We start from the raw sequence: 20,294 nt of genomic DNA, 5'->3' as shown, positions 1-20,294 counted from the left end.
GCTGCTTTTTTTTGTTTTTGTTTTTTGTTTTACACCTTGTAATGCTGGAAGCATCAGAGTCTCACAATAACACTTGAAATACAAGACAAAGGTGCTAGATGCTTTCACCTGGAGAGTTGCCAGACTCAGTGTAAGGTATAGAGGAAACAAAAGCACAGAAATGTGGAAAAAAATATCAGAATTGGTTACATTTTATATAGTTTAAAGATTATTTTTCCCTGTCCTTAAAATCCTAAATGAAATTGTAGGTCTGTAGCAGAATACATAATGCTGGTTTAGGGTCATTTTTAGCATTTTATATGTGTACAGCTGTTCTTCCACTGGTATATGTAAACACATCTGCTCATTAGCAATACAATGTAATTTCTAGTGTCTAATTCTAATTATTTGCAAATGATAGATTCCATATGCAGTGTCTAAAAAAAGTACAGGCCTTCAAAACTGGTGGCAAATAAATATGTACTATACCCTGCAAATTAAATGGGTCAGCACACTGAAGACCAGATATTAATCTGCAGAATTGATGTATCAGCATTGGGGCTTGATGCCAAACAGTTTGGAGGATCACAGAGAGGAGAAATGGTTTGTAGGTCTACTAATGACTCTGACAAATACAGGAGGTTAAACCTCTGCCACGTCCTGATAATTGTGACATACACCTCTACCCCAACAGAACGCTGTCCTCGGGAGTAAAAAAATATTACCGCATTATAGGTGAAATCGCTTTATATCAAACTTGCTTAGATTCACTGGAGTGTGCAGCCTCCCCCCCCCCCCCCCCCGGAGCGCTGCTTTAGCACGTTATATCCAAATTCGTGCTATATTGCGTCGTGTTATATTGGGGTAGAGGTGTACAGTGCATTTTACATGGACAGTCTTTGGACCATGATAGACTCCTCTCATGTCAACCCCATTTCCCCAAGGGTTTGGGGAACTTGAAGACTAGTTTTGGCTGCATACAAACAATGACAAAGTTATCTGACTATGTAAAGTATGATATCTGGCTCCCTGAATATAAGTGAGGCTTGGGGACATAGACACTAGTGGTCTAAAAAGACTAAGTGCTTTAGACCGTTGTGACAGAATGGCATCTTCATAGAAAAAGTACAGAGAAGAATCTGACCTATGAGCTTTACGAGGCTAAAATGACAATCCCTTAGTGCATGCTAGAAGGGGATATACCTAAAGTAAGACAAATGAAGCATTAGGTTAATTAAATTGACTTAAAGCCACTTTAATTTTGAATGTGTGCCCACATAGGGGTTTAATGCAGTTTAACTTGTGAATTTTGAATTCACACCTTTAGTTAGTTTTCTGAGTGTCCCTATACGGACAAGCCCTCATTCTCCTTTTCTTCAGCTCTTGCAGCACAGTAACTACCCCAGGCAGCTCTGAGGTTCACAAAACAACCCTTTCATGAGCGAGATCAGATTATTCCAAGGTGAGGAAAGGTTGTCCATTTGTGTATCAGAGGTAGGAACAGAGATGACAACCAAATGTCTGTAGAAATCAAAGAATTTTTGGTTTGTTCTGTTTAGTATTCCATGTGTAGTCAATAGTCTAAGACAACAGTCAAGGGCTTTATTAGGGCCCCCCCCATTTAGGAGCTGCTCAGATGGGGAATCTCTTTCAAATCATAGATGAGCTTAGCAAAATTCTATTTTCATTTTCCCCCTAATTTTGGCTTATATCAATACTTACATTGAAAAATGCTTAAATATATCAGTTTAATTTTTCACAGTTGCAGAAAATTAGGGGAGACAATAATAATTCAATGACAGATGCTGAGATTCAAAAAATTAAAGGTTGATAACTGTTAAAACACAAGCTGTCAACATCACATGTCAAAATATACAAAGTAAATATCCTTAAATCAAACTCGAAGTTCTCAAGCAGCATTTCTTCTTTTGTCTATCTGTATATTTCAATTCTCATCAATGGAAAAATTTTCATTGGTTTGTGTGTGCAGTGAAATTGACTTTTACCAATAAAAATCTAATCCAGGGGTCAGCAACCTTTAGCACGCAGCCCATCAGGGTAATCCACCGGCAGGCCACGAGACATTTTGTTGACCATCTGCTGGTGCAGCCCCTGGCAGCTACCACTGGCTGGGAATGGTGAACCGCAGTCACTGGGAGCTGCAGGTGGCCGTGGCTGCTGATGGTCAGTGTAAACAAACTGTCTTGCGGCCTGCCAGCAGATTACCTTGAGGGGCCACATGACAAAGGTTGTCGACCCCAATTTAATCCTTCCATGCCTAATAATGGAGTAAATTTGACTGATCAAAGATTCCCACTTTTCAACAGGATCTTTTAGTCTTCAGCATAACACTCATAATTAAGAATCCCAGCAATCCCAAATTAGGCTTTTGACCAGAGAAATTTAGAACCCAAGCAGAGACTCCCACCTCATTTTGGAGGCAGAAGACCCAGTAGCTTGGAAAGCAGGACTTTGTGAATATTAATATTGTACATGATGCTGAATGACAAAATTCCCAATCTTTCACCATCGCTATTGACAGCAACTTGGTACCAACTAGACCAACATTCAAAAGCCCTCTCACTTGACTAGAACCAGGGGCAACATGTAGAGAAGTTCCTGCCCTTGATTCAGGGAAGAACTACAATACTGATGTTAGAATTTGCTTGTCCTTGGATCAGAGTCATAGATAAGCCTGGTTTTCCTGTTAGGGGGAAAAATAACTAATATTTACCTCATTTTTTTGGAAAAAAGATATCAGATGGCAGCCATGACAGAGACCTTTATTGTTGGCTAGAAACTCTGCTTAAAAAGTTTGCCAACATATCATCTTTCCCTGGAAGATGAGACACTGGATCTATACAATTAGGATACTGAACTTTATGAATAGGAAACTTTCCTGACCCATCTGGCTACAAGAAAACCCTTCTCTGGTATTCTGTGTAATGTATTCCTGTAATATTCTCAATCAGAATTTAACCAGATAAAGAAGAGAAATTTGGGAGTGGATAGAGATCAAGGTAAAGAATCCTTTCTACCCACTAGCACTATTACTGCAGATGTCAGGAAAATGGTAAGTACCTGGAGGGCATGTTCTTCCCCTGCCTTACAAAATAAGGCATCTGTAAAGTACTAGGACATTGTGGCTCAAATCTTTCTAGTCAAAGACCTCAGACATCACCAGGTGTTAAAGCTATCATGTAAACTGCACCAGTCATAAACAATATTCCCTCTAAATTTGTTTACATCCATGTGCAGAATGAATTTTGTTATGTGCACCAATTATGGAGGGGATGTGTGGCGGGGGTGGGGCTAAGAGGTTCGGAGTAATGGGAGGGGGCTCAGGGTTGGAGTGCAGGGGGGTGAGAGCTCTGGCTGGGGGTGCAGGCTCTGGGGTGGGGGCAGGGATGAGGGGTTTGGAGTGTGGGAGGGGGCTCAGGGCTAGGGGCAGAGAGTTGGGGTGGGATCTAGGGGGGGCAGGAATGAAGGGTTTGGGGTGCAGGCTGTCTCAGGGCTGTGGCAGGGAAAGAGGATTCCCCTCTCACCATGGCAGCCCCGGGGCTGGGGCCAGGAGAGAGGTGCCTCTCCCCACCTGCGCAGCCCTCGATAGCCTGCTGTGCAGCCATGCAGCTTAGAGGGAACTTAGGTAAGAAACATTCCACTGCAAAAAAGTTGCAGCATCTGGAATATACCAAGCCCTCAGTGCCTCACATGTAAATTCATGTATTCATTTCTGAATATCGGTGACATCATAGCAGAATTTTCTGAAGCCTTCATAATACAGCATTAACTTCGAGCACTCAGCTGTTGACCTGCCAGTGATCTGCCACACACCATCCATCCATACCCTCTCTGGTTGTCCCGTACTGGAATGACCCTCCACCATTCCTTCCATAATAACTTTCTCCATGTTATTTCCATCTCTATGCCTAACATGAGCAAAGTACATCTGTTTTCCAACGTCCGGGTCTGCTTCTCTGCAATAATATTTCTAACATAGGCATTCCTCTTTTTCCATCAAAGAGATACCCAGGAGTCTTCACCAGAACCATATTTCAAAAGCTTCAATTTTCTTATTGTCAGCAGTATTAACTTGTCACAATTCACATCCATTAAATCGCTATGGAAAAAATTAGGCTGGTCGTCAATCACGTTTTTGTACATTTCAGGATGCTACAATTTTCCTCACTTTCTTAAGGGACACAGCTGAGTGAGCCATCCCTAGTCATCTTCTGATTTCTTTGGAATAACCTCCTTGACCGGATAATTAAATTCATCTACTGCCTCGACAGCTCTTCTAGTAATAATGGTGTCCATTTCTATCTTGGTTTTTGTTAGTCATGTTAACATACATGCATTTTGTTTTCGTTGCATTCAGGAATGGTCCATATTCCTCACTAACTGGTTTTAGAGACTCCAACCTTCATTGCATTATATCAGGGGCGGTACCAAAGAGTGTTATATCATCAACATATCTGAAGTCAGGTAAAAGGGGGTCCACCAATGGAAATCCCAGCTCCTTCCACTTTGTCAAAATCTTCCAAGGCTTGTCTCATAATTTCTGCATGTACGTTAGGCAGGTTTCAGGACCAAATACATCCCTGTCTCACATCTTGCTCAGTGGAAAACTCCTCATTGGAGCCTACTGCTGGTCGCTCTGTGGTCTATTGTTGGTTGTAGAGACTTGTAATGAGATGCTTTGGAATCCCCATGTCTGCCAGTATCCTCCAAAGGCTGCCCTGTCAGACAGTATAAAACACTCGGGAGTAGTCAATGAAGCACATGATCAATGGCTGATTTGTACTCACTGCATTTTTCAGGGATGTGATAGATATTTGCGATTTGGGCATACATGCCTTGGCGCTCTTTGAAATCAGCTTGTAGCAGTAGTTCTAATTCTATCCTTAGTTTCATGCATTCCTGGATTATATAGAGTAGAACTTTGTTCATGTGCAGTATCACAATAGTTACCACACTCTAAGTTTCCCTTCTTTGGTAAAGGCAGAAAAATTCCTTTCATCCAATCCTCCAGCCAATTTCTGGTCATTACAGATTTCCCACATAATATCAGTACTGCATTTGCCAATCACTTAACAATTTCTGTGGGCGTGATATCCATCCCTGGTGCTTTCACAGGCTTCATTTTTCACAATACTGTACCACATACCACTTCCACTTGCAGGATTGATAGCTCCAGCTCCGCACTCTTTTCTGTTGTCCTGTTGTGTTGTGGTGAGGCATACAGAATGGACCAATAATCTCTCCACCTATGTTTAATACCATCACCATCAGTAAGACTCTACCATCATGATCTGATCTTGTTTGATTGCAGGAAAATCCTTTAGGTAAGAAGTCTGACCACTGTGAATATACCTTTTTGTATTATTACTCTTTATAGTTCTCAAACGCCATACATTTTGCTCTTATATTTGCTCTGGTCTTGTCTAGTCTGCCTTGAATCTATCTGCTCAGTTCCTTATATTCTCTTACGTTTTTCCATCTCAAAGCTATTCTCCTGCACTCTGCATCACTTCTCAAACTCCTTCTCAGTTAACCATAGTGCGGAATAGCAGAATTCAACTAAATGCTTCCTTCTCATTTTGTGAGCCCAGACCATTGTTTCCCATTACTCTAAGAGAGCTTAAAGCTCCCACTTTCACATTCAAGTCACCAATTATAAGGGTGACATTTTTATTTGATGTTTTAGTGAGTTAGTAAGTGGTGCTTAGGCAAGTCATTCTTACAGCTCATCAATCACATAGTCATCAGTGGTTGAAGGGCATAAACTTGTATGATTGACATATTCCCTGGCTTCACTCAAAGGCAAATTGTAATGATTCTATCACTGATTGGATTATATCCAAGCACATACTTTGTCTCCTTGAATACGATAAGGAGAGAAAATGGGTGTGCATTTTTCTCATACCCTGAGTATTACACTGTATCCATCCAACATCATGAAATGACCCCCCTATCCTTCCAATGCAGCTCTCAGATTCCATATATTTCTATCTTACATCTTTCCAATTCTTTGATCACAAAAGTGAGGTCCCCTTCATACACATTCCTCACATTTCATGTTCCTACTCTGACTTATTTATGAAGGTTCAGGTCCTTCTTTTTCTTGATGCAAACATCAGGCACCGTTCTTCCTGAACGATTGGTACAGCACCAACATAACCACATTCTGCATGCTCTCCTCTCCAGTATAATGTGTCAACTTTTTCTGGCCTGGGGTTCTCACCATCCAGTGCCATATGTGGAATGCTTTGCCTTTGCTCTGCCATAATATATCTTCTAAGTGAGTGTGAAAATATCCTTGTTTGTACCAACTCTTAGGGAAGAATCATCTGGGCTCTTAGAGTCAAGCCTATATATACGCAGACACCCAAACTCTCAGGGAGAATAGTCATAATAGCCAGGCATTTAATGAAACACTGCTGCTATGGGTACAGTTTTATTTATAGAGGTCTTCCTTGACTCCTATCAGAGGTATGTGCAGAGAGACCGATATATGTAGCTATAAAGCGATTTTTTTGAGAATATCTGTCTGATAATGTTTGCTGCTTGCAGTTTGATGCAACCATGGGAGGGAGGGGAATACCTCTGAAACAGTTCTAGAAATTAGTTCTCTATCTGAAATCCAGAGGTGAATATGAAGTTCCACAGGTTGTTCAGATTCATAGCTAAGGCCAGAAAGAACCACCATGATCACCTAGTCTGACCTCCTGTATCATACAGGCCCTAGGACTTCCTTGAAGTAATTCTTGTTTGAACTACAGTATCTTTTAGAGAGAACATCCAATCTTAATTTTAAAATTGTCACTGAGGGGAATCAACCACAACCCTTAACAAGTTGTTCCAATGGTTAATTACCCTCACCGTAAAAAATTTGCATCTTCTTTCCAGTGTGAATTTGTCTAGCTTCAACTTCTAGCCATGGGATCTTATCTTTATCTACTAGACTGAAAAGTCCTCTATCAAATTTTCCCTGTGTAGATACTGACAGACTGAGTTCAAGTCACCCTTAACCTTGTGTTAGCACAACTGAACAGTTAAAATATCATTTCTATTCTGCAAAGAAACAAACCTTATGCACCATTAAGTATATGTGATGGATGTCTCAACCCTTCAATGTGACTTTCTTCCAAGATGGGAGGAACCTATACTTGGTTTACAGAGACCTTCTAAAATGCTGGGCCAACTGCCCCACTGGACTTCAGTGCTCTACTGGATCCAACAAAAGCTTGATAAAGCTAATGAAAGCTCCTAGGTATTTCTATTTAACCATATGGGGGGGTGTACTCTGCAATGGTTCCACCATGGAACCAGACCTGAAAATTCTCCCTCCTGGCTCGTAATCAGGAGCTAGTTACAACTAGGTCAGTAGCCCAGGGTCCAATAATGTGTTAATAAAATTCTCTTCTGAGAGGTCAGACTTACAGAACTGTAAGTCGCAAAAAGAAAAGGAGTACTTGTGGCACCTTAGAGACTAGCCAATTTATTTGAGCATAAGCTTTCATGAGCTATAGCTCACTTCATCGGATGCATCCGATGAAGTGAGCTGTAGCTCACAAAAGCTTATGCTCAAATAAATTGGCTAGTCTCTAAGGTGCTACAGGTACTCCTTTTCTTTTTGCAACTACAGACTAACACAGCTGCTACTCTGAGAACTGTAAGTATATTTATGATGTCAGATCCAGGGGATATCAGAGTGGGTCTCAATGGTCACTTATATACTGATCCAAATCTTTAGCTGTACACAAAATCTGCATCTTCTCTGTGGAGTGTTGGCAATGCATCTATTAATTCCTTGGAGAAGAAAAATGGTGTGGGTGTGTGTCTGTCTTTGACTGTAAGCGTACAGAGAAGCACTGAAGCTTACAGGCAGTTCTTTCTGGAGCATCAAACAGATCCTCTGGCACTAGAACCTGTTTGTCCTACAACTACCACCCAGCAGCAAGATCTTTGGATCCATGAAACCCCAGAATCAATAGATAGTACCCTCATATTGTCAAGAAGCTTGTGATCCAGGTGTCAGTTCTTCTCAACCTGTCAAAGCCTCAGAAGGTATCTAATCACAAACCCATCCTACATGGCTGAATTCCTGCTAGACAACTTAGCAGTTAGGGATGGTCCAGGAGGCCAAGAGATCCAGGAAACTTGCATCCTAGAGTTTTTTAAAGTAACTGTATGAGGAGCTTGCTGGACCATTAATTTAATTTTCAATAAATCTTGGATCACCTGGAAAGGTCAAGAAGACTGGAAGAAAGCTAATGCTGTGACAATATTTAAAAAGGGTAAACTGGATGACCTGGGTCCATCTGTCTGACCCACCTGTCAATCTGACCTTGACCCAGGCAAGATAATGAAGTGGCTGTTATGAGAGATGATTACTAAAGAATTAAAGGAGGGTAATATAATTAATGCTAATCAACATGGATTTACAGACAATAGATCCTATCAAACTAACTTCATCCTTTTTTGACAAGATTACAAGTTTGGCTGATAAAGGAAATAGTGTTGATGTAATATACCTAAACTTCTGTACCGCTAATATTCAGGGGTGTATTAACAGGAGTGTTTTATACATTAGACAGGGGCGGTAATTGCCCTGCTCTGCTGAGCAGTAGTGAGGCCTCAGATGAAAAACTGTTCCCACATTAAGAAAGACGTAGACAAACTGGAGGGAGTCCAAAGGAAAGCTACAAAAATGAGAAGGTTTAGAAAGCCTGTTCCGTGCAGAAAAGTTTTAAAACTGGGCATGTTTAGTATTCCCTGAGAAGACTGAAGGATGCCCTAATAAGTCTTCAAGTATGTCAAAGATTTTTATAAAGAGGATGGTGATCAATTGCTTTCCTTGTCCTCTGAAGATAGGATGAGTAATCAGCAGCAAGGAGAGTTCAGTTAGAAAATATTTCCTAATATCTAACCATAAGAATAATTAAGTACTGGAAGAAGTTACCACAGGAGGTTGTAGAATCCCTATCATTGGAGGTTTTTAAGAATAGGTTACACAAACGTGGTCTAGATAATCTCTTGAGGCCCCTTCCCGCTCTACATGTCTATGATTCTATGCACTGTGGGAAGCTGCTTCAAAATATTCAGACAGCCAGCTTGGCAGAAACCTTTTTCTCACTATCTTGAACAAAAACTGTATCTGATGTTTAAAGTTAATGCCTGTGAAAACTGCTAGACCAGAGGTTCTGAACCTTTTTCACAGCATGGGCTGCATTTACATACCACAAGCATCTTGTGAATACCACCCCTTCCACTCGCTGTTTTGTGAATCATGTTCATGCCTGTTCGTGGTCTCGTTATACCCCTGTGGCAACTACAGCAATTGCTGACAAAGGAAAGTAATTTTAGGAATTCTTTAATTGGATTTGGCTGCTGGGGGGGGGGAGTCATCACCATGTGACCAGCCATCTCTCTGTGCATCACCAGAACAGTTTGGGGAACCTCTGCTCTAGAAGAAGTTCTGTATTAATACATAAAACAGCCACCATAGACAGGGGCAGTACAAACTTTCCCACATTTCTCCATCAACCTGCCACAACCCTGACTTAAGTAGAATACTACTAGGAGTGAGACGTTAACTTAGCCTCCATGCTATTCAATCCATGAGCTCACTGATGAGACTGTCAACTAGATGGCCGACTGTTGCCAACTGCGGTGGTATTTTTTCTGTTGTAAGCTTATTCCTAATGCATTGAACGTTGGTGTGTTCCAGCCTCTATCCTGTAATGCAAAAAGAAACCTTACAATATAAGGACCTGACCCTGTGTACTCTAATTCACAGGTATAGCTCCTTCTCACACAAATAGTCCCATTTGAAGATAATGGTTCTGCACAGGGGACTACTCCTGTGAGTAGAGGTTTTTAGGATCAGCGTATAAATGAAATAGACACACATGGATCAGAAATAAAAGTTAACAGGTGACCAGAAGAAGGTTCAACCTGAAAAGGGTGCCAGTTTTTTAAACTTTTCTTTGTCTACTGTGAACTGGACTGAAACCCCAAGGAAGCAGATCTCCAAATATTCAATAGATGTCTCCCACATCTCCTGATAAAGGGACTTTTTCCCTCTTGCCTCCACTCCAGTTACTAAAGCCGAGGTCTCCAGAAGGTCATAAGAGAAGAAAACATACACCCCTCTTAAGATTGTCCTTTTTAATATTAACCAGATAGGTAAATGTAAGACAACAGTAGTGACAAGGTTGAGAAAGTAGAAATGAATTATTTTTATGTAGTATTTCAGGGCATCATATTAGAGTTGATGTTGTTTGAAACTATTCACACACACACCCTTGAAATGTTTTCTCAGTACAATTCTTCATTTCCATTTGAGCAGATATGCATAACAGCATCATGTTGCTACTTCCAAGGAGGATAAATTAAACCAAAATGCTTGAATAAGGCAAGAAGCAAATACGTTGCTGCTGGTGGTACCTCTGAGCATCCTGTCTTACTTCCTTTTGCTCATTTTCTCTAATCAGAAAAGAAACCCATAGTAATTTAAAAAGGATGAAAAATGTAAAACTTATGGAGGCTAAAGTTTCCATGCATGAATAAAATTGCCAACTCTGAAGCTGCCAAGAAATATGCTTTAATTTAGGAGACAAAAGATAGCATTAAGAAAAATCGTCATAATGAAAGGTGAAAGGATTTTCTATTGTCTAGTCCCTCTCTCTGTGGGAATTTTCTCAGCACAGACAGCTGTAACAGGGGAGGGGTATTGTGAGCTTCTATATCCTCATTCTCGCTCTCTGTCAATAAATGTCTGCAATCATATTCTTGAGCTCCCATGTGATTTCAAGGTTCATCTCTTCCATGCAGCTCAAACACTAATTATCCCAGCTGTAATTAGTAAGATAATTAAATACTGGCTCACTCATCATTCTACCTTGTGTCGGGTCATGATTCTCCCAGAAGACCTTGAGCAGTTTCTGAAATCTGATGTTTTCTGGCTGATACACTACTCGCACCGCTTCTGTATGGCCAGTTTTCCCTAAAAAGACAATACAAAACTCGACAGTATTAGTAACAATCAAGCAAGGCATATCCAAGACATGAAGCACAATATTTTTGCTTTCCAAAACACAAAAAGGTAATGTACTTGTGTTTTCACCTAACATAATTTTTAGCCCCAGCTTCCCTTACACATTCTTTTATGACAGGATCCACAGTCAGACAATTGCTAGTTTGGATAAGGCCCATAATGGACTAAACTAACTGGAAGCAAAACTGAGAGGAATAAGACCAACCGTAACATAGGAGTTCAGCAACTTTCTGAAAAATGTAAATACAAATTCTGGGTAAATATTCCTTAAAATATATGAAATGAGTGAAGTAATGAAAGCAAAAAACAAATTCCACGTGCCTGTTATACAGTATTAAACACATGGCTGCAAACGATCCTGTGTTGCCCACACCACAGAATACCAATGGGCTTCAATGAAAGGCTCTAAGTGCGTGACTGAGCACTATGAGAGCAAATGAAATGTGTGCAGGGCATTGCACACTGAAAGAGATTATTTCCTATTTTTGGCTACTTTATGTGCCCTATTGTGCAGCCCTTACACACCCAAGCTCCCACTGATTGTATTGAAAGTGCTAGCTTCACAAAGCCTGCAGAATCAGGCCAGTTAACTTCTTTTCTTATAATTATTTAATATTTATATTACCATAATGCACATACTCCTCACTCAGGATCAGGCCCCCATTGTGCGAGGTATTGTACAAGCATATACAAAGAGTTTTCAAATGAAGAAATATTTTCCTTTATTAGTGTAAACTTTCCATAAGTAAAAAAATACATATTCTATTCTTTGGCGAAATCTACATTTTCAACATCAATAAAAGGCACTGGAAATATTAACAAGGAAAAAGAACAGCCAGTTCTACATTTTGTTGGGGAGGGGCGTGCACTGCTTGAACACACAGAGCTAGACTTTGATCTCAGACACCAGTGTAAATCTAGATTAATTCAATTCACTTCAGTGGAATTGATCTGGATTTACAGCAGTGAAGCAGACAGAAGAATCTGGCCTGCTGATGGGGTTCTGAATTAGCTGCTACTGTTCTAAGTGTCATTGGGGAGGACTCTGTGAAGACATTGGCTCAATGCACAGCAGAACTGAAAAAAAGTCAAAAGGACAGAGAATACAGAAAACAGAGAAGGGAAAGGAAATGAGAAGCAACGTAAGGCAAAGGGAAGAGTACAGGTTAGACACAAGAAAAGATTTAAAATATTAGGATTAAATTTAATCTGGAAGGTAGAAAAGTAAAAAGGGATATGACAGAGGTGCACTATATACAATCATAAAAATTATAGAACCCAGTTGGATTTCACTATGTGTCCTGTCTCATAACACAACAAAGAGACACTCATTAAGATTAGTAGCAAGTAAAAGGAAATTATTTTATACATAGCATATAAACCAAGCTATCCTCCTCTGCAGGACATTAATCAGACAAATACAGTGATGGCCCAATTCCACCTTCACCAGTGCAACTCCTATTGAAAGCAATGGGAGTTACTCATATGTCTGAAGGCAGAATTTGACGTTAGGTTAAAAGAGAAGGATTAGACATTTACATGAATAAAAATAATTTGCAGTCTAACTTGGTTATAAAGTGACATGGGCCTCTCCCATAGAGTATAAACTGAGAGCTAAAGGGGGTCAGCAAGGAGATTTTCACCCTAAAGAATATCATTACATAATTGGCCACAAGCATTATGGGGGCTTTCACCTTCCTTGATGCACAAATATAGGGTCATGACACTGCCTAGACTAGAGGAGCAGACTAAATGGATGATGGTCTGTTCCAATATGGCAATTATGACTTCTCTGTGTATAGTGGCTAATAATGAAAGCTAAGGGAATAGTTGCTAACATCAACATATATTTCTTCTTTTCTTTAACTCAGTGTGAACTTTACAAAAGGGTTTTATCTCACCGACAGGAGTAAATAGCACGTCTAAGCTGACCAGTTTTATATCAGAAGACAGTCTCTCAAAGAACTTCAAAACAACAGAGTTTCCACTCTTCCTCACAACTGGAGCAGCAATTACATCTTGTCAACATACTTTCTTTGAGTTCCTAGATTAGTCAGAACAATCAACTTTCTACTTTTCCTCTGAACAAGAAAATCACTGTGTTGCTTTGAGAACTATGGTCTGACCCTCAAGGAAAAAAAACCTTGTGATGTGTGGCTACAGGACAGTGTGGGTTTTTAGAACTTAAGCATGTCTAAAACCAATATCCCTCCTCAGATGAAAAACAGGGGGATGATGTCTGTTGGCCTTCTCAGATTCACCTTTAATTTTCCTCAAAGCCTTTACACAATAAATTCTGCTCTGAACCCAGTGGATTTTCTTTCATAACATAGCATGAAAGTTACTGCTACTCACAGCATGATTAACTGCCATTCCACACTCAGAGCACTTATGGGCAAGGAGCTGAGCTGTTTCATTTCCCACTGACTTTGATGGATACCTCAGCAATGATTTTGCTATACATAAGCAGACAAGCAGGAGGCATCATGCAGGATTGGGTGCTTTGAGCTGCACTGGAAGGAGCACACAGAGCAGGTGGGGCAGGGGAATCAATGGAAACAGGGCTCCTGAGGGTATGTCTGCACTCCAACTAGGAGTGAGCCTCCAAGCCAAGGTAGACAGACTTGTATTAGTGGGGCTCAAACTATCATGCTAGAAATAGCAGTGGGATGTTGCAGCTTGGGCTGGAGCTGAGGCTCTCAAGCCTAGGGGGTCGGGGAGCTGGAAAACCCATGCTGGAAACCAAACTGGAAAGTCCATGCTGCTATTTTTAGCACGCTAGCTCGAGTAAGCAGTTCAATGTTCTCAGTTCATTTATTCCTCTTGATTAACTGGTTTTTAATAATCACCATAAGGTCTAATACTCTATTCAGAACCAAGCTTCACTTTAATTTCCAAGAGGAAGTTTTAACAAATATGAATATTTTTATAAACCTTCCCAAAAAACGCAACAAAGTTAAAATCAGTTTTAAAGTAGTTTTCTGTATCACTGAATATAATTTAATTTGGTGTTAAATGGGCAAACAGAAATCCTTTATTTATAGGAGCTATTATCTGATCCCCTACTTTCCACAGACAACTCTCCTTCAACTTCAAAATGGCTATCGGAGAACTTAGCCGTAGATTGTAAGACTTTATGATACTGTTCATGAGAGGACTGTTTGCCAATAGCTGATTGTCTGTTTAGCCTATATCCATTTGCTACTCGGAAAACATAGCCAGTGTCCAAGGATTAGCAGCAGTGTGTTCTTTCAATGGAGAGTCAAACTCTGGCAAAAAAAGCTCCATAACAGAGCAATGGAAAAAGACATCTGTATCTGTGTGACATCTCAGTGCTTCTTGTCAACTTTTCCTTTATAACAGTGTTTTGATTCTCACCTTTTTAACTATTTTTGATAACCTTTGTTTTTTTAAAAAAAGACTATGTATTAGGGTTGCCAACTTTCTATTTGCAGAAAATGGAACATCCTTGACCCACCCCCCCTGCCCTGCCCCTTCTCTGAGGTCACGCCCACACTCCTCACTCCATCCCCCTCCCTCCATCACTCGCTCTCCCCCACCCTCACTCACTCGCTCATTTTCACCAGGCTGGGGCAGGGGGTTGGGGTGTGAGAGGGGGTGAGGGCTCCGGCTGTGGGCTCTGGGATGGGGCCAGAGATGAGGGGTTTGGGGTGCAGGAGAGGACTGCAGGCTGGGGTAGGGGTGTGGGAGGAGGCAAGGGTTCCAGCTGGGGGTGGGGCTCTGTGGTGGGGCCAGGGATGAGAGGTTTGGGGTACAGGAGAGTGCTCCGGGCTGGGGCAGGGGGTTGGGGTGCGGGAGGGGGTACAGGCTCTGGGCTGGGGGTGCGGGCTCTGGGGATGAGGAGTTTGGCGTGCAGGAGAGGACTCTGGGCTGCGGCAGGGGTTTGGGAGGAGGTATGGGCTCTGGGCTGGGGCTGCAGGCTCTGGAGTAGGGCTAGGGATGAGGGGTTCAGGGTGCAGGAGGGGGATCTGGGCTGGGGAAGGCAGTTGGGATGCAGGGTACAGTAAGGGCTCCAGCTGGGGGTGACAGCTCTGGGGTGAGGCTCGGGTTTGGGGTGCAGGAGGGGGCTCAGGGCTGGGGCAGGGTGTTGGGACATGGCAGGGGGGTTGGGTTGCAGGCTCCAGGTGGCACTTATCTCAGGCGGCTTCCGGGAAGCAGTGACATCTCTCTCCGGCTTCTAGACAGAGGTGTGACCATATGCCCCTGCGCGCTGCCCACACCTGGAGGCACCGCCCCCTCAGCTCCCATTGGCAGTGGTTCCTGGCCAATGGGAGCTGCTGAGCTGACTCTGGGGGTGTGAGCAGCGCACAGAGCCCCCATGGCTGTCCCTCTGCCTAGGATCCAGAGGGAGATGCCAGCAGCTTCCCGGGAGTCACACAGAGCTGGGTAGGGAGCCTGCCTGCACCACTGATCGGACTTTTAATGTTCCAGTCAGCGGTGCTGACCGGAGACCCCAGGATCCCTTGTCAACCGGGCATTCCAGTCGAAAACCAGATACCTAGCAACCCTACTATGTATACATAGATTAGAATTGCTCTTTGTGACAACTGCATTATGGACTCAAAACGGTTATCTCATTCTGTTTTCTTATGTGCATACCCATATGAAAAACTCCCAGATTTACAACTAGCCTAATTTTTCCCTCTGTCCTAAGTAATTTCCCTTTACCGGCGGCGCTATGTGTTTGTTTTACTGACAATTCTACCCCTATTTTATATTTTTAGTATAGGAGTGTCAGAATACTGGATCAAAAACCTAAGAGCTTGAGTGGCAACGTCAATGATAGCTGAGGGTGATCAATATATCAGACCACTAGCCCCTGTATCTCAATTTCCCCCTCTGTACAGGAGGAACTTTACCTACTGCATAGCATGTTGTGAGGCTTAACTGAGAGCAAGTCCAGTCTCCCCATGCCAAGGTCAAATATGGGGAAGTGGTGCAGGGAATTTAATAAGGGGTAGGGTATTTTTTCCAATGTGATGAATTAAGAAAATTCAGTGTTCAGTTGCTACTAAAAATTGTATTGATATTTCCACCTCTGGGGTGGTCTAACATAAAACGGTCTTGCAATATAAAACACAGAGTTATGTTCCCTGGTTTATTTGCTGAAAGCTAATGCAAGTAATTCCCAAGCAAGGGAATCATACCACTAGCTTGGAATGTAGACATAGCCTTAGTTGAGCTCCTGAATAACAAACCATAGAATTTCCTGTATCAAGTTCGGAATTTCTGTTTGAGCTAGTATCTCTCTTAAAATTGCATCCATTCTTGATCTAAAGAATTCAAGTGATGCAAAATCCACCAGATCCCTAGGTAAGTTGTTCTGTGGTTAATAAACACTGCCGATTATGCCTTATTTCTAGTCTGAATTTGTCTAGCTTCAAGTTGCAGCCACTGAATCTTGTTATGTCTTTGTCTTCCAGACCAGTGTTTCTCAACCTTTTTGATAGCAGGGACTAGCTTGCTGCCTTCCAAAAAAGTCAGGGAGATCTCAGGGACCGGCACCAGTCTCCAGACCAGTCGTTAAGAAATACTAGATTAAAGGGCTCTCTATTATTAGAAAGAAAAGGAGTACTAGGGGCACCTTAGAGACTAACCAATTTATTTGAGCATAAGCTTTCGTGAGCTACAGCTCACTTCATCGGGTGCATCCAATGAAGTGAGCTGTAGCTCACAAAAGCTTATGCTCAAATAAATTGGTTAGTCTCTAAGGTGCCACTAATACTCCTTTTCTTTCTGCGAATACAGACTAACACGGCTGCTACTCTGAAACCTGTCTATTATTAGAAATATTCTCCCCACATAGGTACTTATAGACCATGATCAAGTCATCTCTTAACCTTCTCTTGGATAAACCAAATAGATCGAGCTCCCTTAGTTTTCACTGTAGGCAGATTTTCCAAACCTTGAATCATTCTTGGGACTCATTTTTTAACCTTTCCAATCTGTCAACATCCTTTTTAAAGTGTGGACGCCAGAACTGTACATAATGTTCCAGTGATCTTGTAAGTTAGACTTGCTTACATTCTTTGTTCCTACATGCATGACTTTGAATTTGGCTATTTTAAATGCACAACAAATGCATATAGCACTGTCCACAAGACACTAGAGTTTGTCAGCGTTGGCCTAATCCTGCAGCTGTTATTCAAACAAAGGTCCCACTGAAATCCATTGGAGTTTTGCTTGAATAAAGGCTGCAAGATTTGGTGCCTGCTCCACAAAAGTCAATGGTATCCAACAGACATTGCATCAGGCCTTTCATGCATATTACCAAGGAGAGATCTGTCTAAAATTTAATATTTGTTTTAGTAGAGGACTACTACATTGTGGTGTACCATGAACATTTAGCAAAATGATAAAAAGTCACCGTGACAGACTGACAATATCCTGTAATATTCTGAATGAACCTTATTGAATTAGGGTTAATAGCTTTGGGATACAACGTATTGGAAGTGCAGAGGGTTATGTACTATTGTGAGTTTGTATGGATCTTCTCGAGCAGGAAGACAAAGTTAATGCAATTTCTGGAAGGTATAAGGAAGTTCAAAAGTCTTTTTGGAACAATACTTGTGAAGTGGTTTCCTAGGAAGTACCTTGAGGTGAGGGGAATGCAACTTCTCCCCTCTGAAGCAAACCTTCTGAAGGTATGCCATGGGGAGAGAGGCCCATTAAATACTAAATAACTGCTTCTGGAAACTCCAAACCAAACACCCCTTATCTGTATAAAAGGGTGGACAAACCTTGTCATGAGTGTACTTGTTCTGAGCTGAAGCTGTGATGAACTTGTAACCACAAGGAAACCCCTAGGCTGGGGTGTTGAAAGACTGCTCTTGCCAGAACTCATGTTAGAGTTGGAATGAACTCTGGTAACCTTATTATCATGCATGTTTTTAATATATTTCTCTGTAATGCTTTTTACTAGGACTGTGAAGTGATTAAAAAAATTAATCACGATTAATCGCGTGATTAAGGGCGCTTTTAATACCATTTCTTTAAATATTTTTGGATGTTTTCTACATTTTCAAATATACAGATTTCAGTTACAACACAGGATACAAGGTGTACAGGGCTCACTTTATATTTATTTTTATTCCAAATATTTGCACTCTAAAAAACAGTAGAAATAGTATTTTTCAATTCACCTAATACAAGTACTGTCGTGCAATCTCTATCATGAAAATTGAACTTACAAATGTAGAATTATGTACACAAAAATAACTGCATTCAAAATAAAACAATGTAAAACTTTAGAGCCTACAAGTCCACTCAGTCCTACTTCTTGTTCAGACAGTCGCTCAGACAAACAAGTTTCGTTACAGTTTGCAGGAGATAATGCTGCCTGCTTCTTGTTTACAATGTCACCTAAGAGTGAGAACAGGCATTTGCATGGCTCTGTTGTAGCTGGAGTCTCAAGATATTTACGTGCCAGATGCACTAAAGATTCATATGTCCCTTCATGCTTCAACCACCATTCCAGAGGACATGTGTCCATGCTGATGATGGGTTCTGCTCAATGACGATCTAAAGCAGAGTGGACAGACATATGTTCATTTTCATCATCTGAATCAGATGCCACCAACAGAAGGTTGATTTTCTTTTTTGGTGGTTCGGGTTCTGTAATTTCCACATCTTAGTGTTGGTTCTGAAAGCATGGTCCACACCTTGTCCTTCTCAGATTTTGGACGGCACTTCAGATTCTGAAACCTTGGGTCAAGTCCTATAGCTATTTTTAGAAATCTCACATTGGTACTGTCATAAATATAAAGGGAAGGGTAAACCCCTTTGAAATCCCTCCTGGCCAGGGGAAAGCTCCTCTCACCTGTAAAGGGTTAAGAAGCTAAAGATAACCTCGCTGGCACCTGACCAAAATGACCAATGAGGAGACAAGATACTTTCAAAAGCTGGGAGGAGGGAGAGAAACAAAGGGTCTGTGTCTGTCTGTATGCTGGGTCTTTACCGGGGATAGACCAGGAATGGAGTCTTAGAACTTTTAGTAAGTAATCTAGCTAGGTATGTGTTAGATTATGATTTCTTTAAATGGCTGAGAAAAGAATTGTGCTGAATAGAATAACTATTTCTGTCTGTGTATCTTTTTTGTAACTTAAGGTTTTGCCTAGAGGGGTTCTCTATGTTTTTGAATCTAATTACCCTGTAAGATATCTACCATCCTGATTTTACAGGGGGGATTTCTTTATTTCTATTTACTTCTATTTTTATTAAAAGTCTTCTTGTAAGAAAACTGAATGCTTTTTCATTGTTCTCAGATCCAAGGGTTTGGGTCTGTGGTCACCTATGCAAATTGGTGAGGCTTTTATTCCAACATTTCCCAGGAAAGGGGGGGGGGTGCAAGTGTTGGGAGGATTGTTCATTGTTCTTAAGATCCAAGGGTCTGGGTCTGTAGTCACCTAGGCAAATTGGTGAGGCTTTTTACCAAACCTTGTCCAGGAAGTGGGGTGCAAGGTTTTGGGAAGTATTTTGGGGGGAAGGATGCGTCCAAACAGCTCTTCCCCAGTAACCAGTATTAGTTTGGTGGTGGTAGCGGCCAGTCCAAGGACAACGGGTGGAATATTTTGTACCTTGGGGAAGTTTTGACCTAAGCTGGTAAAGATAAGCTTAGGAGGTTTTTCATGCAGGTCCCCACATCTGTACCCTAGAGTTCAGAGTGGGGGAGGAACCTTGACAGGTACCTTCTTTGCATTTTGTCAGATCCTCTGTGAAAGTGTTCTTAAAACAAACATGCTGGGTCATCATTCGAGACAGCTATAACATGAAATATATGGCAGAATGAAGGTAAAACAAAGCAGGAGACATACAATTCTCCTGCAAGGAGTTCAGTCACAAATTTAATTAACGCATTATTTTTTTAACAAGCATCATCAGCACAGAAGCATGCCCTCTGGAATAGTGGCCGAAGCATGAAGGGGCATATGAATGTTCAGCATATCTGGCACGTAAATACCTTGCAACACTGGATACAAAAGTGCCATATGAATGCCTGCTCTCACTTTCAGGTGACATTGTAAATAAGAATTAGCAGTATCTCCCGTAAATGTAACCAAACTTGTTTGTCTTAGCAATTCGCTGAACAAGAAGTAGTACCAAGAGGACTTGTAGGCTCTAAAGTTTTACATTGTTTCGGTTTTGAGTGCAGTTATGTAACAAAAAAAAAATCTACATTTGTAAGTTACACTTTCACGATAAAGAGATTGCAGTACAGTACTTGTACGAGGTG

General features: G+C 41.4%; 1 protein-coding gene across 9 annotated transcripts in view; it reads right to left on the bottom strand.

Moving 5' to 3' along the window:
* MSRA (methionine sulfoxide reductase A) overlaps nt 1-20,294 on the bottom strand; it is a 449,168-nt gene that overhangs the window by 161,125 nt on the left and 267,749 nt on the right. For all 9 annotated transcript variants that reach the window (XM_073335656.1, XM_073335660.1, XM_073335662.1 and 6 more), the window contains one exon: nt 10,886-10,990. In XM_073335656.1, coding sequence (XP_073191757.1) covers nt 10,886-10,990 — 105 coding nt within the window. The remainder of the gene's footprint in view (nt 1-10,885; nt 10,991-20,294) is intronic.

The sequence above is a fragment of the Lepidochelys kempii genome, chromosome 3 (assembly GCF_965140265.1).
Source record: "Lepidochelys kempii isolate rLepKem1 chromosome 3, rLepKem1.hap2, whole genome shotgun sequence".
Lineage (NCBI taxonomy): Eukaryota > Metazoa > Chordata > Testudines > Cheloniidae > Lepidochelys > Lepidochelys kempii.
Note: the sequence above shows the minus strand (reverse complement) of the source record. Positions and strands in the feature narration are given on the sequence as shown.